The 23,001-nt window shown below is 42.8% G+C and overlaps 1 protein-coding gene across 1 annotated transcript in view; it reads left to right on the top strand.

Annotated features, from left to right (window-relative positions):
- Positions 1 to 21,571, top strand: part of LOC309349463 (uncharacterized protein) — a 24,462-nt gene extending 2,891 nt beyond the window's left edge. The window contains exons 2-6 of the mRNA XM_081875505.1: positions 49 to 176; positions 17,143 to 17,301; positions 19,038 to 19,103; positions 19,272 to 19,383; positions 21,094 to 21,571. Coding sequence (XP_081731631.1) covers positions 49 to 176; positions 17,143 to 17,301; positions 19,038 to 19,103; positions 19,272 to 19,334 — 416 coding nt within the window. The 3' untranslated portion in view covers positions 19,335 to 19,383; positions 21,094 to 21,571. The remainder of the gene's footprint in view (positions 1 to 48; positions 177 to 17,142; positions 17,302 to 19,037; positions 19,104 to 19,271; positions 19,384 to 21,093) is intronic.
- The last annotated feature ends 1,430 nt before the right edge of the window (positions 21,572 to 23,001 follow it).

Here is a 23,001-nt window from a genome sequence, read left to right as displayed (position 1 = left end):
TGAAGAAATTGTGAATACAACATTTTATTCAAATGAATCTTCTTTCAGAAAAGGCTGTCTGGTCCGCGTCCAGTTTAAAGCTAAAGAACCAGAGGAAGGGCGAGAGAGCAGCATCCATGAAGTTGCTCAACAGTCCACAGCACATGGATCACCTGGTCACTTTCTTATCCATGATGGTGAGATGTATTTCTATTAAAATTAGAGCAATTCTGTCTAAATTCGCACCTCTACACCATAAATTAACACATGTAAATTTTATGCAAATCTGCACCCTCTTTTGTTCTCTTTTTCAACGATGCACTTCATCTTTCCTTGGCAATGCATAAATGACCACCACAGGCTGTTACTAGCACAAGGTCATTCAGTGAACTGAACAGTTAAGTGGGCATTTGAACTTGGGTCTCCTCGGCCCTATGCTGACATTCAGACCACGACACCACACAGGCTCCTCTGACTATACAGATACATTCACTGGTTCAGAGTCTAATATGGGTGGATGGTACTGTGTTACGAAGGCCAAAGCAGTTGTCACAGCCTGTGATTTTACTGACAACCCTATGACGGGTTCAACTACCCAAAGGCTAACTTACAGGAACTATGACACACATGGTCTCTTGCAGAAACCTGAGGATAAATGAACGGAAATTAAAAGCATTTTCCTCTAGAAACAGAGTGCTCATCTACCTTATCTCAATAGTTATAATATAGTTATAGCATCTTGGGCTTATATTGCTTTTTGTCCAATTTATCACTAGGGATGGGGAAATCTGTCAATTTTGGTTTCTCTCAATTTCTTATTTTTCTCATCTTCAAGGTCAGTTCTCCATATTTCCACATCAGTTTGCAACTTTTTTAAAATAAAAAAGCCCTCATGAAAATTCATCCATGAATTTCTCCACACACACACACACACACACACACACACACACACTTACTTTTTAAATGCAATTTGTCAGATATTCACATTTTTGCAAAGCAGTTTCCCTGAATATATTTCCCCAAATACATCATTAACTTCTGATCACTAAAATATGCAGTGATATGCACACTTTGCCCTAGTATAAGCATTTTTGTAACACATTGCATGGTTTACTTGGTGAGAGAACTGCACTGCAAAATTCAGAGAAGAGTAAATTTAGAAGAATGGCTGTGTTTTGGTAGGTGTATTGTTTCAGAAAGTGCATGTTAACCTGGTTTCCCATTAAATGTGAGCTGATATTCCTCCCCCATCCTTATTTATCACACAAGACTGTACAATGACGAAAAATGTCCCAAAGTACAAGATTATACAAAAAGGAAAAATCCCCAAATACTGAGTTACATGTTGGTGTGAGGGTAAGAAGCATGGCCACCTGCATTTCCTGGCCCTGCCCCTTCTGTCAATCCTTGCTCACTTCCCTGCCACCATCTATACATTGGAAGGACGAAAGCAGCAAGCCTGCTGCATGCCTATAGGCTCATGCCTATAGTTTAGAATCCTGCTCATGCCGCACTATAAATTGCATGGGGAGCTTCTGTGTGAGGGCATCAGGGTGCAACAGTGGGGGGGGGGGGCAAGGCGGCGTGTGAACCTGCTCTCTCCATGACTGTAATTGCTTGAGTGGAGAAAGCCTAACAAAGATTCGAGTCTACTTTAAATTTAACCAGTTGGTACCAGAGATGCTAAAAATCCAGCTTGCTTATCCTTGCCCCTCACTCCACCCCCAGCCACCCTGACCACTTTTCACATAAGCCCTAGAGCAGGAACTAGTTATTCCTAGTCAAAAACGACAGCTTTGTGTATGGCATTTTATGTTACACAGTAGATAGCTAAAGGGAGGGTGGAAAATAAGGTTTGGGCATGTCTAGGAAGAGATGGCAGAAAACTGGGAAAGGTTCTGTAAAGGGAAATTCATTCTTCTGTTACAAATGGAAAATATGACCAAAGTGGTCAACAAAAGGGGAACTGAATAACATGATTTATATGGCCTTTCAAAAAGCCTACGACAAGTTCCTCACAGGAGGCTAGTTTAAAAAAAACACTCTAATGGGCCAGAAACAGGTTAGAAGGCTGCAAACTTTTTTTAAAAAGGGAAAAGCAGCAAGGTTTTTTTAGCTGACAGAAACAAAACAGAAATCACCAGAACCCATCTAGACAATGCACTCCTGCGTGTCTGCAGTTGGGTACCAGGTGATTTTATTTGGGATTTACTTCCCCTGTTCAGATTTTTTCCAGATAGGGAAAATCCAAGTATATTGTTGAAATACTAAAGCGTACCAGTTGAATAGTGAAAACATCATGTGGGCAACATCCAAAAATCAAATGCAGTTTCAAATCTACATTAAACTTCCGTGTGGTTAAGGCGTTTGTCCATTTCATTTGTACTTTCAAAATATTAGAGGTAAAATCGACAAGGCTTTCTTATTTCATTTTTATGTAACATGATTTTTGAGTGATATTTGGATAACACAAAATATGTTATTGTCTTGCCACATGTTTATTGTAATTCTTTTTAAAAAGACAAGTCTCTCCTTAACCCTGTGCACTGAAGAACTGGAGACAGGGGAACAGTTGATTAACAGCAATAGGAACTGAAGCAACTAATCAGTGATAATATTTATTTCCGAAGTTTAAAAAGCATTGCTTGTTTGTTTATGCATATCATAGCTCTACTAAAAAGCTCCATGCCGCTTTTTCAACTTCTATCAGCTGGCAATCCCAGCTTTAAAAACTCAAAGGCTAAACAACTTTAAAAACTATTTTTGCCAGTTTGCTGCTGGACTCAGCTCATAGTTCTTGAATTAATTCACAAATCCTTAAACAACTTGGTCTCAAAGCACCTTGAAAATTGCCTGATCCTTTATGCTTCACCTTGTTCACTGAGATTCTCTGATGGGGCACTTTTGTGGTTCCCCACACCCCTGAGGTTTGGTCAGCCTTTATTAGGGACTGAGCCTTTAGTGTGGCAGGGCTTGCTGTTTGAGTTACTGCAAGCAGAATGCCTGAGCTGGACCTTATGCAGAGTAGAAATGAATGAGCTCCACCACAAGAATGCATTCCAAAAGGTTTTACTACTGCAAAACTGCCTTAAACTACTTACAAAATAAAACATTGCAAAAATACAAAGTAACAGATAGCTTGTCTTTCTAGTCCTTAATACAGTGGTACCTCGGGTTACAGACGCTTCAGGTTACAGACGCTTCAGGTTACAGACTCCGCTAACCCTGAAATAGTACCTCGGGTTAAGAACTTCGCTTCAGGATGAGAACAGCACGGCACGGCAGCAACAGGAGGCCCCATTAGCTAAAGTGGTGCTTCAGGTTAAGAACAGTTTCAGGTTAAGAACGGACCTCCAGAATGAATTAAGTACTTAACCCAAGGTACCACTGTACAGTTTAAGAAACTTTCCTCTCCCTGGCCCCAAAGAGCAATCCTATGCAATCATCTTGCTTGTTCATCATCGCTGAGCTGAGCTTCTACTGCTGTTGACTCTAAGGACTGACTAGGACCCTGAGTTCTACATAACCTTTTTTTTTTTTTTACCTCAGTGCATACAAACATTACAATTTATGTGTATTAAACTTATATATTTAACACTTGCCCTGTGGAAGTCCTTGCCAGCAGAAGTTCAGCAGGAATCATCCCTGCCTTCTTTATGTCACCTAAAAATAGGGTTATTCAGATGAGACTTTGAAATGCAAATTATTTTTTTAACCAACCCATATTTATAGATGTCCATCCCTGCTCTGATATTTTATTGTTGTTGTAACTTTTGTATGTTGTGCATTGCCTTGCTGTAGTTTTACAAAAGTGCAGTTTGCAAATATTTAAATAAAGAAATAAGTTTTTATGATTGCCAACTGATCAGAAAAAGCAACACAGTCTGTTCCCTACTCCAAATTTTATAATTGTAGCTTTATTTCACCACGTGAACCTAAAGGTTGCCAACGGCTAAAGTATGCACAACAAGCTGCTACACTGGTCTGTCAAAAAGTTGACAACCCTGTCACTATGTGCCTACTGAGCTATAGCTCATTCTGTTCGTCGGCAAGAAAGTAATACTCGTGGCATTGCTGTTCCAACCCTATTCTTCTCCTAGGAAAAACTGGGCATAGACATCCATTTCCTTTTACTACACAACCGCAGCCCGTTTTTATTTGTGGCACATTCTTGTCCAGCTGCTGCTGAAACCTCCTGGTTTGGTTTGGTTTGGTTTGGCTCATCGGACACCTGGAGCCAATTAAGCGGCCTGGCTGAAGCTTAACACACACACACACACACCCCCGCCCAATGTACTGCCACTTTCTCCATATATCCTTTCTGACGCAGAGGGCAGGGCTATGGAAGAAAGACTGAAAGGATTAACATGTATCCAGCATATTACTTTTTACTATTTTCAGGCTGGTGCTTGTGTGTGAGGAGCAACTCACAGTTCTAAGTCTCCTGTGCATATTTACTCAGAGGTAAGCCCCACTTTATTCAGTAAGACTGACTTCCAAGTAAGTAGGCATTCCGAGTAAGCATTGTAAGGCAATAAAAGAAAAGGCACTACTGTTCTTATGTCACCAAAACTCAAATATTAATTTGGGAAACATGCTACTATTAGTTTTAGGGCACCATCTTTTCTTACACTAAATTTAGAGATATCTGTATTAGAACAAAAACATATAGTTACTGCATTTTGCCTCACCCTGCTATAATAGGACTTTCCAGAAACTGAATTTACTTGAATTCACAGAGTGGTTTGAAGGTTGTAAATTCAGTTCCGAAAGCTGTTTGCAGAGAAAAGAAAATCTTCTTCTCTTGTAAATACTGTACGCCTTTTAGCTTGTTGGTTAGGTAAGATTTCTTTAACTTTGCTCTGATCAGGAGGAGCCAAAGCCCATAAATGACTGTTAGCAGAGTGCTGGCAGGCATACGGAAGACGCATGTGTTTTCCCTTTAAGAGTGGTCAGCTGAGGGGGTGTTGGCAGCATTCCTCTGACAATCCCAGCCGTGTGTCTGTGTCACCATTTCTCTCCTTGGCATGCTTCTTCAAGTCAGTGTATTAAGTTTAGAATGGTCTGTGGTTGGTTCCGAGGGGGCAGAGGGTGCCTCCTTGCATCGGTTTATGTCTTTAGTCCAGAGAGGCATCTTGCTAAACTGCTGAGTCTGAGTCTCAACTGTGTGGAAAAATGCATGGCTCCCAAATCGGTCCTTGGCAACACAGCCAAGATGAAGCAGCTCATACATTTTCCTGCACTGTGTGCACAACGGAATTCTCAAGAGGAGAATTCTCTCCTAAAACTTGAATTTCTCAGTCACCCTCCAGAAAGGATTTGACTCTTTTTCTAGTTCCTATGTAGAGAGTGCTATTAATTAAAGGGCAGGCGGGGGATGGAAACAGACAGTCAGTGTTTTAGTTTTTGAAGTGGACAGATGCCGGGAGATGAGACCGCCTGGAAATATCTAATTCTAGGTATGTAGGCTATTGTGGTTACTCTCCCGCAGTGATGAGGAAAAGCATTCTACACATCCGTGGTTTGTTTTTGCTTCAGATGTTCAAGGGCCAAGTGCTGGCATTAAAAAGAGGTTCCATTGCTGAGCCTTGGCTCAGATTAATCCCTGAATAGAATAAAAATAAGTTTTCTTTGGTTAGGAGAACGAAACAGTTTTGGCATATGGTGATATTAGTTGCTGTTTCCTGGCTGGAATTTTTATTTGTTAACTGAGTCTAAATACATAACAAAGAGTACTCCATTTTATTCAATGCAAAAGGAAGCATTTTGCGTCAAAAACAGAGAACGTCTAAAGGGCTAAATCAAACAAATAGGGCCCCCTTGGTCTTCTGGAGTAAAAATATAGCACGTTGCCAAGGGAATTGAGCCAGTACTTTACTTGCTTAATCAGAGTTGACTGTCACAGGCATTGGCTTCATTTAAGTTACGTAGGCCTCAGCTTATTTGGTGATCTGGGCCAGAGGTTTCTGAAGGAACACTTTCTCCATCATGACTCCCCATTAGAAGTAGGAAAGCCTCCACTGTAGTCACCAGTTGCTGGGACTCACAAGTGGGGAGCATGCTATTGTGCTCAGGCTTGTGCTTTCGGGCTTCCCATAGGCCTCTGGCAGGCCACCTTGAGAACAGGATGCTGGCCTAGATGGGCCACATCCAGCAGGACACTTCTTCCATTCTTATTGTCCTCTATAAGAACCATTGTCTTCTCTAGGCCTATTCAAGCATGTGTAGGAGGCACAGTTGTTGTGCATGTTGGCTCTGCCACCTCAGTCTCTGTTCTTCCCATGTTGAGCAGGGAAGGTGTGAAGAGGGGCTTTTGCTTGCAAGCAGTGGCGCTTTAGATTCTGTTAGATGGTAACTCCCATCATCCTAGCCAATTGCTACTGCTGGCTGGAGTTGTTGGGAGTTGGAGTCCCACAACTTCTGGAAGGCCACAGTTTCTCCACTGACTGGTAGTGGTTTTCCAGGGTTTCCAGGGTTTCAGGCAGGAGTCTTTCCCAGCCCTGCCTGGAGATGTCAGGGATTGATCTTGGGACCTTCTGCATGCTCTACCAGGGCCTCCAAGAGGAATTTTATCAAGAAATCTCTCTTTTGGTTCCCTTACCTTCTCCATTGGTTATACTGTAAGGTCAAAAAGGGTATGGAAGACAATAGATGGGCTGAGTGGAGCACTCTGTTATTATTCTGCATGTAAGGCCTTATGCTCTTATATTGTCTCCAAGATAAATATAAATAAAATAAAAGAGGATCAGAGATAAGAAAGCACATTTGATTGGAACATCTTTGATTATGCTACAATACAGATAAGGCAAAATAATTCACATTGAAACATCCCTTTATATTGCAATGCAGATCAGATCACCAGAAGACATTAGTGTTAGTAAAGGAAGATAAACTTACTATATGCTTTTTAAAAAATAGCATTCCGGACTTTTCTGAAAAATTTCAAATCACAGCATGAAAATTAATTGTTATGGCAATGTTTGATTCAATACTTAGCCTGGCCAAATTCACAAGACGTTTCTGAGACATTGTAGACCTTAAATAATTATTAATCAGCTGAAGTTTGCTGAGTGACCTCTCTCCAGAAGCTACTGTTGCTGGAATTGTTAATAGTACTCTTCAGCTAGCACACACATTTGGAAACAGGTCACCAAGTCTGTACTTTCTTAACAAGTTCAACAGACCTAATGGCTTTAACTGTACATTTACAAAATCTGCTTTGTGTACTGAGGCTAAATGTTGCATTTCTTTTCCGAAATCATCACCAATTAAAACCAGCAGGATATTGCTATGATAAAGATAAAGATTTTCTCTCCACTTCACTTTCAGACATGGTTAGATATTTCCACAAGAAAGCATTTTTTGTGCAAATTGCGTAACAGCATTGAAGTGGACAGTTAACCCTGCTATAACATTGTCTACCAAAACCTAAAACACATACTTTCTGAAGTAGGGCTCTTCTGGAGTATCATCTGTGACATTCATTTCTTCCAAGTTAGCATCAGGTGTGCTGTTGTCATGTGACCTTGTCCTCTTGCACCTAACTTAATTACATACATGGGACAGAGTTTTATTTCTATATTTAGGTTTGATGCAACCAATCTGGCTTCATTCCACAGGCATTTCCGCTTCTTTTGGAGTTTTGTCAGCTAAATTACATCAACATCCAGTGTGGCATCTCTAGCTTGAAAGACCTTGTTTCAAATATCTATGCCAGCTAATGTTTTGTACCACATGGCTGACACTATAACACACAAGCAAAAGATGTCATATATAATAAAACTCCATGTACTTCATTTCTTGTTTTGGCCATCAAATTTAGTACTAGGAGGTCTTTCAGTGCTAATTTAATACCAGGCAAGTGATCTGCAAAATTCAACATTCAACAGCATCTGAGCATCTTGTTTCAGACATACTATGAAAAGAACAACCAATATAGTTTTTGTAGTATTTCCTACCACTTAGGACTGGAACTGAACAGGTGGGACACAGTTTTAATTGTTCCCCAAAAAAGGTTATTGCTCCAGGTATGCATTCAGCAGCAGCATTTCCATATAAGTTGAGTATGTGACAACCACAAGGTGAAAAAAAATTGCTTTTGAGTATTTTTCTTGTATTTTTGCTTGTTCCAGTGGCGTAGGAAAGAGGGGGGGCAGAGGGAGCGCACCGCCCCCGGCACCATCTCTGGCAGGGTGACAAGAGGGCACCCCACGGGGTGCCAATGCGCTGCCACAGCCGCGTGCAAAGGATCCTCTGCTCGCAGCTACACCCTCTGCTGCCACCACTTCACCCCCACAGCAAGGACAGAGGGGCGGCAGGAGGAGCAGTAGCAGCAGCTGGCGCAGCAGCAGTGGCAGCAGCAGCGGCAAAGGCCACCACCTCCCTGAGGCACACCATCCCCGGTCGCGTCTGCTCTTGCTCTAACTCCCGCCACCTCCGAGTCACCTCCGCTGTCTCTGGCGGAATGGGGTGGGTGGGGGAGGCGCGTGTGGGCGGAGAGAGGGAAAGAGAGAGTGACCTGCCTGGCTCTCTCTCGCGCACACACCCAACGCCTGACTCTGGAGAGCCAGTGTGGTATAGTGGTTAAGAGCAGTAGACTCGCAATCTGGTGAACCGGGTTCGCGTCTCTGCTCCTCCACATGCAGCTGCTGGGTGACCTTGGGCTAGTCACACTTCTTTGAAGTCTCTCAGCCCCACTTACCTCACAGAGTGTTTGTTATGGGGGAGGAAGGGAAAGGAGAATGTTAGCCGCTTTGAGACTCCTTCAGGTAGTGATAAAGCGGGATATCAAATCCAAACTCTTCTTCTTCTGATGGAGTGGGGCAAAAGGTTGGGTGCATGAGGCAGAGGGAACAAGCAGAGCATGCGCCATATGTAGCAGCACCGTGCATGCCCTGTACGGTCGGTTTGCCCTGCCCCCCTGCCCCGGTACCGTTCATGCTTTGTTCACCTCTGGCTTGTGCGCCATTGTATTTTCATGCCACATTTGTCCCATTATCGTAGGCTTGTGCTGTACATTCGCTGAGAGGAATAGCATGTTCTTCCAATGCATTCGTTATCATCTGAGCCATTTCTTTCCCTCTTTTGTTGCTACAATCTAAAAAATTCAGAAATCTTTCTTGAATCTCATACTGCATTTCTTTTAAAAGTACATCTCCAAAGAAATGTTGTTTGTTCAACATTGGAAGAATCTAGTGTAGTGTCTACTATTTCTGCAAAGCATTTGCAGATTGCCTCTCAAGCAAAAAGTGTCACTTCACAAGATTCAAGCATTGTGTAATAAATTCATTTTGTGAGGCAGGGGACAAATAATGAACTTGAGGCTGCTCACGCCTTTTCTGTGACTCCTCTGCACTTAGCACATGTTCCTGAAGGATAGGGATCCCACCTGGAGAGCAGTTCAATGAGTCCTAAAAAGTTTCCATTGTTTGATGGGATGAATTAGTAATTGCTAAACCATTTTCTCCCAAGAAGAGTGCAACATTGGTGATGCAATTTAACAGGTTGTACCATTTCACAGCTTCAGTTTTCATGGATGCTTGTAAGATGATGTGGACTCCTGTCCCAGACTGCAGGAACATTTCTAGTTCGCCAAGCTAGGTAATGTTCTCTGTGACTATGACCTTTTTCATGTTACTAACTATCTCCTGATTCTTAGGACAGTTGTCTGGAAAAGATCATTTTTCCAGATGTAGTGAGTTCTTCATCTGTTTATGATGGTAACGGTGGCAATGAGCTGCTTTGCCTTCCTCTGCTTTGCCTTCCTCTTACCACACTTTTGAGTGATAGCTGATCCACAGCCATTTGATGTACCTTTGGGGACGATTAATTTGTTCATTATCCTGGAAGAACTGTTCTGTCTGCTGCTGTGCTCGGAGCACCCTATTGCAACGTTTGGAGCACCCATCATCTCACGTTTGTAGTGTTGTGCCTGTAGAACCACCGTGCTCCAACTTACTTCCAACTATATTTTGGATAGGATATTGACTGTGGAAAGGCATCCTGCCTCTGTTTCAGGGATCCTTGACAGTGACTTACCAATCCTATCATTCCTGGTTATGGAACGTTTATCTGATTCTTATTAGTTTGTGACTCCATGCACATATTACATGTCTTCTATTTATGAATTTTGATACAGTATAGTGTTATAAAAATATTGTCAGTATATTATTCGCCAACGTGTTGCTTGTTGTTGTTCCGATTCCTCTGCTTGAAGGCGGGCCACTGTCAGCACTGACACCCTTCACTGGCAGACAGCAGTCCCCTCAAAAGGTGAGGTACCTCACCTGCAGGAGAGGCAAAGCGAGCTTGCTTTCTCGCCTTGCCCACTTACATCAAATTTTGCTGCCTCTCTGGATTGCATGGGAGAAGTAGGTGGGGGCACACTGGCAGAAGAGGAAGCGGGCAGAGGAAGAAGTGCCATGGCATTTTGTGTAAATGCTAATCTTCATGCAATATATGCATATGTTTTCTGAGGTCCCAGGAAATTTCTGGCCCCTGTGCCCCCACTTTTGATCCCAGGCAGGGGTACAATGTACCCACTGCACCCTCTCTCCTGGGTCCTGTGCTCTGCCACCGAGCTATGGCTTTTCCTGCTTGTCTTGCAGTAGCTTATCCAAATTAACCCAGTTTCCCTTGAAACGTCTCCCGTTGAAGCAAGACCCTAAAAATGTGTTTTTATGTGAAATTTGGTTCCAAATTTACTTGGGACAGGAGAGATATCAGCTTGAACCCTGGTAAAGAAAGCCTATTTAATCTGCAGTGTTTGCATGAAATGGATGGAAGAAAAGCGCATGGCATCTTCCTGTGCTATGAAGATGCTTTGAAGGTGTTAGAAATATTTAATCTGCATCATTCACAGGGGGGAAATGTAAACTAGACCAACTCTGTTCTGAGCTTTAAGAAATAAATGCTTCGAAATGGGGAATAAGGAGGTTAGGGTAAAGTGACCCGCAGATAACGACAGGCTAAAGTTTTGCTGTCATGCAGCACAAAATGTTTTAGAATGGAAAATAATTAATGTTGAGTAAAGAATGGAGCTGAGATTATTATAATGAGATACAGTGTGCTCTTCCGACCATCTAGGGGTCAATGTTACTTGGTTCCAAATGGTTATGAGTAAGTAAGAATTGTCCTGCTATAAAGTAGAAATAATGCAATGGTATGCAGTCAGTTTTACAGTGACCTTAAGGTTAATGGTAGTTGCTCTTAGTATGTTTCTAAAGGTTTAAAAGAGACATATGAACTGAAGATTTTAAAGTCTAGAGCTACAGTACTAAGCAGACTATAATATTGAGATTTCGGAATAAAGTGGCTTCAAGTATGCTATGCTTGGCTGTTGCTCAGTAGCTGAATACTTTCATGGTGACTTTCCTTTCAGAATAGTACCACCTCTCGAGTAATATATCACTGGTATGTCTCAATCTGATAATAGATTGCACCAGTATATTATTGCAACAACAGATGTATTGCCTCTGCATTACTGGAACAGAGCACTTGGAAGATGATGTATTTCTCAAAATATGGCACCAACCAAAAGAAGGCAGGACCAGGAGCAGATTTAGTTCAATATCCTAAAAAGAATTCTGATGCCACATAAGCTCCCTGGTACAAAGATATAATGGCTTGGCACAGCTCTAAATTGAATTCCCATTTGGTTTTGGACTCTGGAGTTCACATAATCGGGTCATGGCTTAAATTTATTTATTTTTAATTTAGAAGGAACAACAGCTGAGAGCTGTAGCCTAATATAACTGCATGACTGAAGTATTTCCATAGCTAATTGCTCACATGTGTATGAGTAGCTGTATGTGTAGGACTATGTTCAATTATGAATGAGCATAATCCATAAGCTAAAACTCCAGACACTTACGATCCAGTTATTCTTTGGTCCTGGAAATTAAGATGTTTCCAGACGTTGCCTCAGGCTTCCATCTCCCTTTCAGCTTTTTGCACGCTGCACAAACCTATTGGAAAATGTGTTGGTACATCCATAAGGGGAGCTGGCTTCAGGCACTAGGCCCATTGGCAAACCAACTCTGCATTACAAGGATGTCTGCAAACAAGACATGAAGGCTGGCAACATCAAACCAGCCATGTGGGAATCCCTTGCAGATGATGGCAGTGCCTGGAGACAATCAGTTAGCTTGTGTATTCACAGCAGTGACCAGAGGAGGAATGACCACTGGGAGGTGCATAGAGAAAATAAATTCCATTGTGCATCGTAGCAAAACTGGCCTCCTTCATCTGCTCCACCTACAAAAAAACAACCCTCCCATATCAGTCTCTACAGCCACAGCAGGTGCTGTAATTCTCCAAAGGTTTGATTTTACCCCCAATGGTGCACTCTTCCATTGTCTCCCGAGAGAGACAGATGCCATCAACATCATCCATACATGCTCAATGGGGGGTATTTATTAATTTTTTTAAAAAAGACCAAGATCACACAATTCTGGGTGGGGGAAATGTCTGTCTGGCCACCACACAAAGAGTATTTCAGGACAAGGAGTATCTATGCGGTGGGAACTAAACACTATGTGGCAAAAAAATTACATAAATAGGCCAGTCATATGAGACTATCTTGGAGGCTTCAAGCATTGTCCCCCCACCCAGTCCAACCTGGAATTTATATGTTCTAAATGAGGTAGTTGGTTTTTATGTCTGGAGAGGGGGATAAACTTGAAACAGTCCTGTTGGTTGCTGAATAAAGCTGACTCAGCCTAGCCCAGAAAGGTCTCTTGATTTCCACCTCTCTATTAACAGCTTTATATGGGTCTATATGCCTGAGAACATATATTCCTTTCAGTCTTTGGTTTGCCTTCTGCTAAAGTTTCTCACTGAAATACTTGACCAAAGTTTCTGGTAGAGGGCAAAGCAGCAGCAATGGTATACTTGAAGTATTTTAAATTGCATGATATGTGAAGCAAGTGTCCAGTGCCCTCTGTCACAGTGGCTTGATTAACTTAGAGGTCACCAACAACTCTACAACTTCTAAAACTTAATCAGAGCAGGACTTCAGAAGGGTATGTGTGTGTTGTCTCCATTGCCCCGTGATGTATAGATTCAATATCAAATATCTGAGAGCCATCACTGAAGTTGAGATATTGGAGCTTAATCCCAAGATTCTGATTCAGTACCTCCTTTGTTAGATTGTTCTCCTATAGCAGGGGGCTGCAGGCCCTGGCGGGTAGGTGGGGGGTGGACACTGAGTTTTTCCAAGGGGTCCATCAAACTTCACAACTAATGCCCAGACACTCAGCTTTCATTTCAAAAACAATAATGCAAGCTTCTACCTGCTATGAAAGGGAAGCAAAACGTGATTCCTGTGAGATGAGCCAGCCTGGCTGTCTGCTCCCACCTTTTTAACCAATGAGGTTTTAACCAGTGAATGAAGTGAGGGCTGCAATTGATGAGTGAGTTGTTTGGACACCAGCCAATAGATATGAATCCTAAAGTGTTGCCATTTCTCCCTCCAATTTAATGGACTTTTATTTCCTGCATGTGTTTAGTCCTTGGAATATCCAAAGTGTACTTTACTCCATTCTAGCAACCAGAACCAATACTTCCCAATCCGTTACCAGTTATTTTCTGCAATTACTTCTACATAGTAAATGTTCAAGGATTCCTTTTCCTCACATGGGAAATGCAAACTGTGAAACTTTGCGGAAAGACTCTTCAAATCACGTCCAAATTTTTGTGCACCTTGAGAACATAGCATGCTTAGTGTGATGTTCTTTTTCTATTTCTGTGCATCACAGTCCTATACTTCATGACACAGCCTTTTCTGATTGGCCAATATACAAAGTAATAGGGTGGACAGAATACAAAAACGCACTATTTAGGAGGAAGGTCTTGCAAAATTGTGTAGCCAAAACTGCATGCCAAAATTCGGAGAAATTCTCACTAACATACTGATGAAGTTTCATGAAGATTTTTTTTAAAGCAACAACAACCACAACCCCCAAATTGCTGCAGAAATGTGGAAAACTGAATTTAAGATTGGAGAAAATGAGGAACTGAGAGAGCCAATCCCTGGTAGTCACACAGCTGCTCACCTGGGATGTAGGTGCTTTAGACTGAGGGTCTCTTATTGTGAGAGAATTCAACCCCCAGTGTGTCAGTCCCTTTACTAGGAATACATATGTATACCAGAGATTCTACATGTTATTTTGGTGTTAACTAGGGTTCAAAACGGGGACGCGGGTGGCGCTGGGGACGCGGGTGGCGCTGTGCGTTAAACCACAGAGCCTAGGACTTGCCGATCAGAAGGTTGGAGGTTTGAATCCCCGCGACGGGGTGAGCTCCCATTGTTCAGTCCCTGCTCCTGCCAACCTAGCAGTTCGAAAGCACGTCAAAGTGTAAGTAGATAAATAGGTACCGCTCCGGCGGGAAGTTAAACAGCGTTTCCGTGTGCTGCTCTGGTTCGCCAGAAGCGGCTTAGTCATGCTGGCTACATGACCCAGAAGCTGTACGCCGGCTCCCTCGGCCAGTAAAGCGAGATGAGCGCCACAACCCCAGAGTCGGCCACGACTGGACCTAATGGTCAGGGGTCCCTTTACCTTTACTAGGGTTCAAAACAGATAAGCTATAGGATATATGTTATCAGATCTCCTACTGTTGGGTTTAATTATTATTTTTTAACTTGAAAGTTTTTCTGGGGAAGCAGCAGTTCTGGAACACGGAAAATGTAATCCTTTCCCTCTGTGCCATTTTCCCAGTCTCAATCACCCCCAAACTGCTATTAGCCTCTCTGTGAAGGAAATACAGGTACCTTTTGTATTTGCACATTTCTTTCTCAAGTGGGGCTAATAGCAGCTTTGAGTGGGTTGGTTTGCTCTAAACTGGAATAATGGTAAGTGGGGGAAAATATTAAACACTCCCTCCCCAGTACTGCCGCTCCAATCCAAATCAATCCTCCCACACGGTTGCTTTGACAATACAATAAGTAAGTAAAAATAAGGCTGCCATGGGATTAAAAGGTGGTGCCTTATTATCTGACTAATTGTGATGCACCACATACTAAGTTGAAACAACTTATTTGTCACACTTGGGGAAGATCAAGACCTTTTCAGCAAGATGTTTGCATCCCACAGGCCTGGAGGGTTGCCCTCTGCACTCTTGTACATAATGCGTCCTGCTATAGGCATCAGCGGACAGGCCAAATGAGACATGTAGCCTTGGATCCACCTTCTATTGCTTTTTCATGGTGTGTAGTAAGTAAAGGTTAATTGTTATACTTTTCGTTAAAAAAACAAACGAAACCCTTTTTACTTGACAGTAAGCCATCAGATAGAGTTCCGAACACTGGAGTGTTTATACGGTGGTTGGTTCCCCCCGCCCCCCCCCGTTATTGCCCTTCTTGTACTGTCCTTTTGACAACAGCCCCTAAAGTATTCAAAAATTACTTCGCAGGCTCATGATGTAGTGTCGCCAAAGGCTAATTGACTCGTCCTTCTGTAATGATCCGTGGCTGTGTATACAGATGCCATTGTTCCCAGTCAGCTGTATACATGGACCTTCAGCTGAATGCTGGGGTTTCATTTCATAACTATTGACTCTCTCTTTGTCCACCGAGATCACCAAAGGAGACTAAGGCCACATTCGGACCATACATTTAAAGCACTTTAAACAGTTGTGGCTTCTCTCAAAGAATTCTGCAAGCTGTAGTTTCATAAAGGTGCTGAGAGCAGTAGGAAGATCCCTATTCCCCTCCCCAAGCTACAATTCCCAGCGTTTGATTTGATATAATATTTGTATTTTGTTTTTCCAACAACAAATGTTGTGCTGGATGACATCCTCTCTCTGGGAAGGGACCTCTTCTGTGCTCAGTGCAGCAGGCAACACACTCTCAGGCAAAATGATAGTTCATAGTTCTCAGTGAAGAGGAATTGACTGTTAAACTACTCTGGGACTTGTAGTTCTGTGAGGGGAATAGGGGCCTCCTAGCCACTCTCAGCACTGTTAAAAAACTCCAGCTCCCAAAATTACATGGGTGAAGCCATGACTATTTAATGTGGTATCACAGTGGTTTGAATGCATGGTCTAAAACAACATAATTGCTTGTAATATTTCTTAAAATTCTTAAAATTCCAATATGTGGACATTAGATATGTTTAATTAAGAAGCAAATATACTTTTCTGTGCCCAATGCATGCAGCTGTGTTGATAGCTGTGTCTGTAGCTCATAGGAAGGTGTCCCACGGCTTGTAGAGATCACACTCATTTCTCCCTGTATCGCCGCCTAGCAGGCAGAGAGGCCTTATAGCTTTGTTGATAACACCCTATCCTAACTTTTATAAGGCTTGCTCACACGCTGCACTGAACACAGGTACAAGCTGCTTCTACCTATGTACAAGCATTTGTGTGAGTGGATTTGTACTGCTCAGCTATTGCGTACACAGATTGTATATATTGAATGGGACATGCAAAGGTGTGAACACCCTTGTAGAAAATAATCTAGGGACTGTAGTGCCCTCTTCTATCCTCTGTTATGTGGCTGATCTAATTCCAGAATGTCAACAGATGCAGAAACATGCAGCGTTAAAAGCATTCTTCCCACTGCTGGAAAAAATCCAAAGGTCCCTAGATGGGCTTCTCTAAGAAGACAACCTTCTTTCACCTCTGAAGTCCAAAAGTCATTTCAGGCCTGCCTGAATAAGATTCTTTCCCAGCCCCATTAATCAATGACTAGCAGGTGTCCACAGCAATCATGATTACATGTGCCAGGCTGCAGAAAGATAACTCAGAAACAATTTAAGGTCAAGGGTGGGGCAGACATCTGAAAAATAACAGACACCAGACCCGGCAAAAGTACTTTACACCTGTTTTTTTTATTGGCTGAGTTCTCTGAAAAGGGGGGTAACTCACACCTCCTCAGTATCAACTTGCAATTCTCCTTTGCCGATCATAATACCAAGCATGCATAGAGCACATTTCTAATTCTTTATGCATTTTACACACATTATGTTTGGTTCTCACTAGGGTTGTAACAATGTGAGGATTAATTGGTCAGATTATCCCATTTTAAAACTTCTAATTGATCAAAAACTCTAATTAATCAAGCAGCAGATTATCTGTATTTGTAACACGTTAGAAAGTTAAGGATGACAGGTATTGGGTTTTACCGAACTCTGCAGCTTAATTCTCCCTTCCTCTCCTCTGCAGCCCCCCACCTCAATATCTGCTCCAGAGGTACACAAGGAGAGGAAGGAAAAGCCCAGCTTTGTGAATGGAACTGTATGCATGTATCATTGGACACAACCCCTGATCTCAGAAGAAGTGTTCCTCTTATCGCACGCAAGAAATTATGCTGCTTCTAAGAAAGTGTGTGCTGTGACTCATAAGGCAGACATCTGAGGACATGCATTTCCTCTTCACAATTATTGTTTTATTAATATACAAATTTCAGTCATTAACTTATTCATTAAAGCTCATATAATTAATTGAGTAATACTTCTTGAATGGATAGACTACACTGATTCCTGGTCATTGTTTGTAAACTTGCCCAAACTAAAGTCACACGGTGAGATGTGAACTGAGGTCTCCAGATTCATACTCAGCACAATTTTAAAGCACAATTTTAATCCTGCTTTTCCTAATACTGATTAGGGTATACCTCTTTCAGAGACTCCTTACCTCTTTCCTCAACATCCCAAGGGCATCACTTGGAAAGCTGATTTAAAAGCCATGTCTAGATGCCCCAGCTTCACCCCTGGAACTGGTCTTCTACCAGAATGGGGGGGCAGGAAAAGTCTTTATGTTTACTGCTTCAGCTCCAGGCTGGCTCAGAAAACAAGCCTCAGCACAACTTGCCCATAGCTGGACTGGCTTAGGATCCAGCGGATCCTAGGCTGGCTTGGCCTTGCTTGCTCCCTCCCTCCCCCTCAAAACCCCATTTCATAGGTTTAGGCTGACTACCCACAGTAAGGATACATCTAGTGTTAGCTTCCATTCTGAAGGGTTGGGTGGAGATCTTAGTGATAGTGAAGGTTCTCCACTGGCAGAGCTGGGTGAAGAGACACTTCTGCCTCATCCAACCCTCCTCCAGCATGACAATTTGAGTTATAGATTGGTCTGCACAAAGCCTTACTGTCTGCATCATGTTCTACTGTGCACCCACCCCAAAATGGTAGACCAGGGATAGAAAACCTACAGATGTTGGTAGATTTCAACTCCTATCCACACTAGCCAGCATAGTCAATGAGAACTGTGCAACACCTAGAGGGCCACTGGTTCCCCACCCTTGTTGTAGACTTTCCTCATCTGGAAGCTGAGCTGGTCCTCTGATGATTTGGGTTGCTCTTTTCTACACCTTATCTAGCTCTTTCATATGGTTGCCACTCAGCTGTAGGATAGATACAGTTGTACCTTGGCTTTTGAACAGAATGCATTCCAGAAGTCCATTCGACTTCCGAAACGTTCAGAAACAAGGCATAGCTTCCGATTGGCTTCCAATTGCGCAGGCACACCGGAAACAATAGCGGAAGCTGCATCAGACGTTCAGCTTCCAAAAAAACATTCAAAAACCAGAACACTCACTTCCGGATTTTGATCATTCAGGAGCTGAAATGTACAAGTACCAAGGTGTTTGACAACCAAAGTACGACTGTATTCAGAACCTAGCACTTTCTGAAGGGCTGCTCAAGAGGTTATTTGAAACCACTTTTAGTAGCTAAGGATTTGGGAGGGATGGAGGAATGAAAGCAGTTTTAATCATCCTAATAGGGTTTATGACTTTGACATTGTTGCATGCACCATGCATTTATGAGGAGGAAAGCTACAAAAAAATAATAAATAAATAAAGGGAGCCACACAGTACAAGGTGGTCTGTATTTCCAGAACACAGGAGATATTGCTAGGCATGTTGAAAGCCATTTCTGAGTAGTGTGCAAACACCAAAAGGATTGTTTAAGCCTTATTTGAAAAACATTGATAGTACAAATATTTATTCTGAGTTTGATATGATTATGGAATTATTTACATTTGAAAGTGGGTGAATAGGGAGGACAGAATAAAAATACTGGTTTAAGAAATAGTGCTTCTTCTGTTGTCTTTGACAGGGAAAGAATAGGCTATGCTGTTCCGCAGCATTAAATCAAGCAAAAGAGTGGAAAAGGCAACAAATTGTAAGCTATTCCAATTGTTTGTTTCATTAAAAATATTACAGTTAACAAATTGCAGCTCAGAAAACAAGCTGTATGAATCTGGATCATCTCCATATTTGTCATTCCAAAGATGTAATAAATTAAATGAGCTTCAAAGAATCTCTCTCATTGTGTTCCCCGCTTAACCAGGTTACTTCCCGTGAGCTTACAGAAGACCATCACTGCAACAAGAACAGCAGCAGCTTTGAATAACGCCAGTTCCCACCTATTATCAGCAGCTGGGAAGCTTTTCTATACAAAGGTATTTTCACCCACCAGCAGACATTGCATAGAGTTATTTCTTGTGGGTCTCTATGGGGGGTGGGGGATTTTCCAGTGTGAAATGCCATGATGAAGGAACTCTTGTCTCCTGCCTTTCCGTGACACCATCATGGCATGCATTTCCAAGTGTTTGGCCATTTCTCCCTGCCTAGCTTTCAGTGTTCCTTGCAGAGAGTCCCAAGGATAAATGAAGCCAAAATGCTTATGCCACAAGGCGGTATTCAACTCTTAAGAGCTGTATCCAACTAAGGCTGAATACGCACTATACATTTAAAGCCCATAATTTCCCCCAGAGAATCATGGAAACTGTAGTTCAACCACTCACAGACTACAATTCCCTGCAGCCTTAACAAATGACTGTTAACAATATTTTTTTTTTGGGGGGGGGGTGAAGTCATGTGCTTTAAAAGTATGGTGTGTATGCAGCCTATGTTATACCCAGAGTAAACCTATGGAAATTTATAGACCTGACGAACTTAAGCCCATTAACTTGAATGGCTTCATTCCAAGTATAACTTAGTTGGATGTAATCTTTAGCCTGCATTTCGTCCTGATACTGGGCATCTGCTGTTAGGATGGACTCTTAGCATGTATCTAAGCCTAAGCATGTACAAATGAAACAAGCACTGTTTCCCCTGCACCCACTACCCTGCCTTTTCTCTGTTGTTTCCCTTGTGTCAAATATTACACGGTAAGCTTCTGAGCTCTGTGAGCCTGTATGAGGCACTTGCTCACAAGCAGAAGATTAGGATGTGTAGTGAATTTAACAGCCCCACCCCAACAACCCATAGAGCTTCCTGCTGCTGTCATACTGCGACCACACCACACACCCACCCCCTGCAGCTAAGACTTGTGGGTAAATTTGTTGCTGCAGTAGCTGCCTCCTGCCCACTCACAAGGAATGCAGCACCTCTACCATGACAAAAGCCGTCACTGGCACTCCAACCAAGTTCTCCAGGCCCACCACAACTCACTCTGAGGAAAGGATCCTTCCTGAGAGTGAGGCATTTTGACTGATGTGGACTGTTAAATTTTAAGCAGACTTTGTGAATGTTGCAGCAAAGCAGCAATGGCATGGACGATCTGTGCAGTCACTTCATCCACAATATTTCCCTCTGATGAGGGACACTTTCTCAGAGCACAGTATGAGAGCAACAGGCCAGGGAGGATGGGGAGGAGCCGGTGACAGGAGGGAAGAGAAGGTGGCAGAAGGCAGGAGGAAGGGGGAGTGGTGGCCCATCAGCGCTGTCTTAAGCATATGTGGCGCCTGGGTGCAAAGATCCGCCCGGCGCCCCCCTAGTTGCCCAGTCGCAGGTACGCAGGAGGGCGGAGCCAGCCAGCCGCCTCAGCATCTCGCTGGCTCGGTCGCCCCCAAACTCGCAGAAGAGCCCACCGTGGTGCTCTGACTGACGAGCAGGCTCTTCCCTGGACTCAACTCTCAGGCCCCAGACTCTTGGCCTGGCACCCCTGAGAGCCCGGTGCCTGGGTGCCCTGCACCCCTAGCGCCAATGTGTAAGACGGCCCTGTGGCCCATCTAAGATGGAACCATGTCCCTAGTAAGCTCCTCAGAACAGGGACAAATCCTTTTATATCCTGCAACTGCTGTGCACACTGATGGTGCTAAATAAATAAATGAACTTACCTGCTGGATTGGTCCCTTTTCTTCCCTGTCTCTTTCTGTATTTTGCAGTGAAAATAGGTAATATGGCCGAAAACTACACGGGAAGAGAAAGCAAAAACTGTGCAGGGGAAAAGGAAAAGGAAAAGAAAATAATTTAAATACAGCTTGACAATTGCAATTAAATAACCCAAATCTCAAGTTTGGCATTTTTCGTAACACCCAATATGATTGATATTTGTACTTCAGAGCCTTTAAAATATTTAAGCAGAAAAGAAATGAAATGAACTGCAACCAGTTAAGGTCATTGACTTAGGACAAAAAATGATAAAATATTAAAACGACAGAAACAAATTTTCCAACAGTTAATATACCAAGACTTCATAGAGATGTATTATTCAAAGCAGAGAAACATGTGTGACCCCTCGTCTATTGCATAATACAGAAAGGATATGAAAGTTCAAATCTACACAAGTGTAGGTATCAAGCAGGAGAAGAAAAGGACACAATATGCATACCAAAGGCTGATTTAATAATTACCAATAGCGGTTATTGCAGATGTGAAAATGACTTGTTCGATTTGCGGGGGGGGGGGGGGTAGGGGCGGAATTGCAGTCATGAATAACTGATATACAGTTCAAACTTAATGTCAAAATAGGTGGCCTAAAATGAACTCTCACCCTCAAGGTGAAATCTATGTGTTAGTGATTTGCATAGTACAGTTTAAAGTGATAACCATTACTTTGAAAGTAATGACCAAATGGGTATTCCTTTCACTTCAGAATCATTGTAATTTCACCAGTGAAATCTAACACTAATGATATGTCATTGTATTGTTTTGACCCCCCCCCCAAAGTTTTAAGAAGGGGAATGTCAGTAAACAAATCAGTGAACCAATGTGAGTTGTCTCAGGCTTAAAGCTAATTTATTTCACCTTCTTAATGCTAAAATAGCAGTAGTGATTGGCATGTCTATTCAGAAGTAAGTTCCAATGGGACTTACTGCCAGGTAAGAGTGTAGGATTGCAGTCTCAAAGACGAAATGGTTTTCAGCTGCATAACTCATTGCCTCAACTTCTGACACACCGCTCGGAAATGAATATTTGCTTCCATCATGGGCTGAGCAAATTCAGCTGAGCAAATCTGCCTCACTGATTTACCTGAGAGGTCCTCAGCAGGGCCTGTTGCCTAGCCAGATGTTCAACTTGGTGGTGACCTCAACATGTTTTGGACTAGAAGTCTTTGCTGCGGCTGTGCTGGCTATGGCTGATGGGAGTTGTACTCCAAAATATCTGGAAGACACAGGCTGGTGAAGGCTGACCTAGCCCAAGAGTAACACCAGGGAAGACTAATGATGAGGATAGGACATGCTGCCTGTATAAACCTGGCACCATACGGACACCCATGTCCCTAATACTGGTCTTGAATATGATTGTATTATGCATTTTTTTTGTACAGCTGCTTTGAGAACCTCTTGAGGTTGTAAAGTGGGATATAAGTTTTTGAAATAAATAATAAATACACCTGAAAGAAGGATCCCAATTTGGAGCCCTTGTTATCAGTTCTTTAACACAATGCCACATTCTTCTCTGTCTATAGCCGATCAGTTATACAAGTTGCATTTTGAATGCAATTATTACGTTCTGCTCACTAGATCGGCCACCCCAACCTGGGGCATTCAGCCCTGGATGGCTGAAAATCTCCCTGTTTGCCTGTCCTATTAAGCCACTTGTTAGCCATTGGGTCAGTGTGACTGCTGCAACCTGCCTCCCCACAGCTGCCTAAGTCCTCCTATCCAGGTTCCCCCCCCCCCAAGCAATAAGAGACTGTGTCTGCATGTCACCAATCTCTCCTTTGCCCTTTTCATGCCTCTTCTGGTTCTGGGAGAGATGAAAGTAGGGGAGTTTGTCGCAGCAGGAGGGGGAGACATCTGTGACTCTGCACCAGCCTCACTCACCTCCTCCCACCTTCCTTCTTCAGC

The sequence above is a fragment of the Podarcis erhardii genome (genome assembly GCF_964252035.2).
Source record: "Podarcis erhardii genome assembly, chromosome: 9".
In the NCBI taxonomy this organism is placed as follows: Eukaryota; Metazoa; Chordata; class Lepidosauria; order Squamata; family Lacertidae; genus Podarcis; species Podarcis erhardii.
Note: the sequence above shows the minus strand (reverse complement) of the source record. Positions and strands in the feature narration are given on the sequence as shown.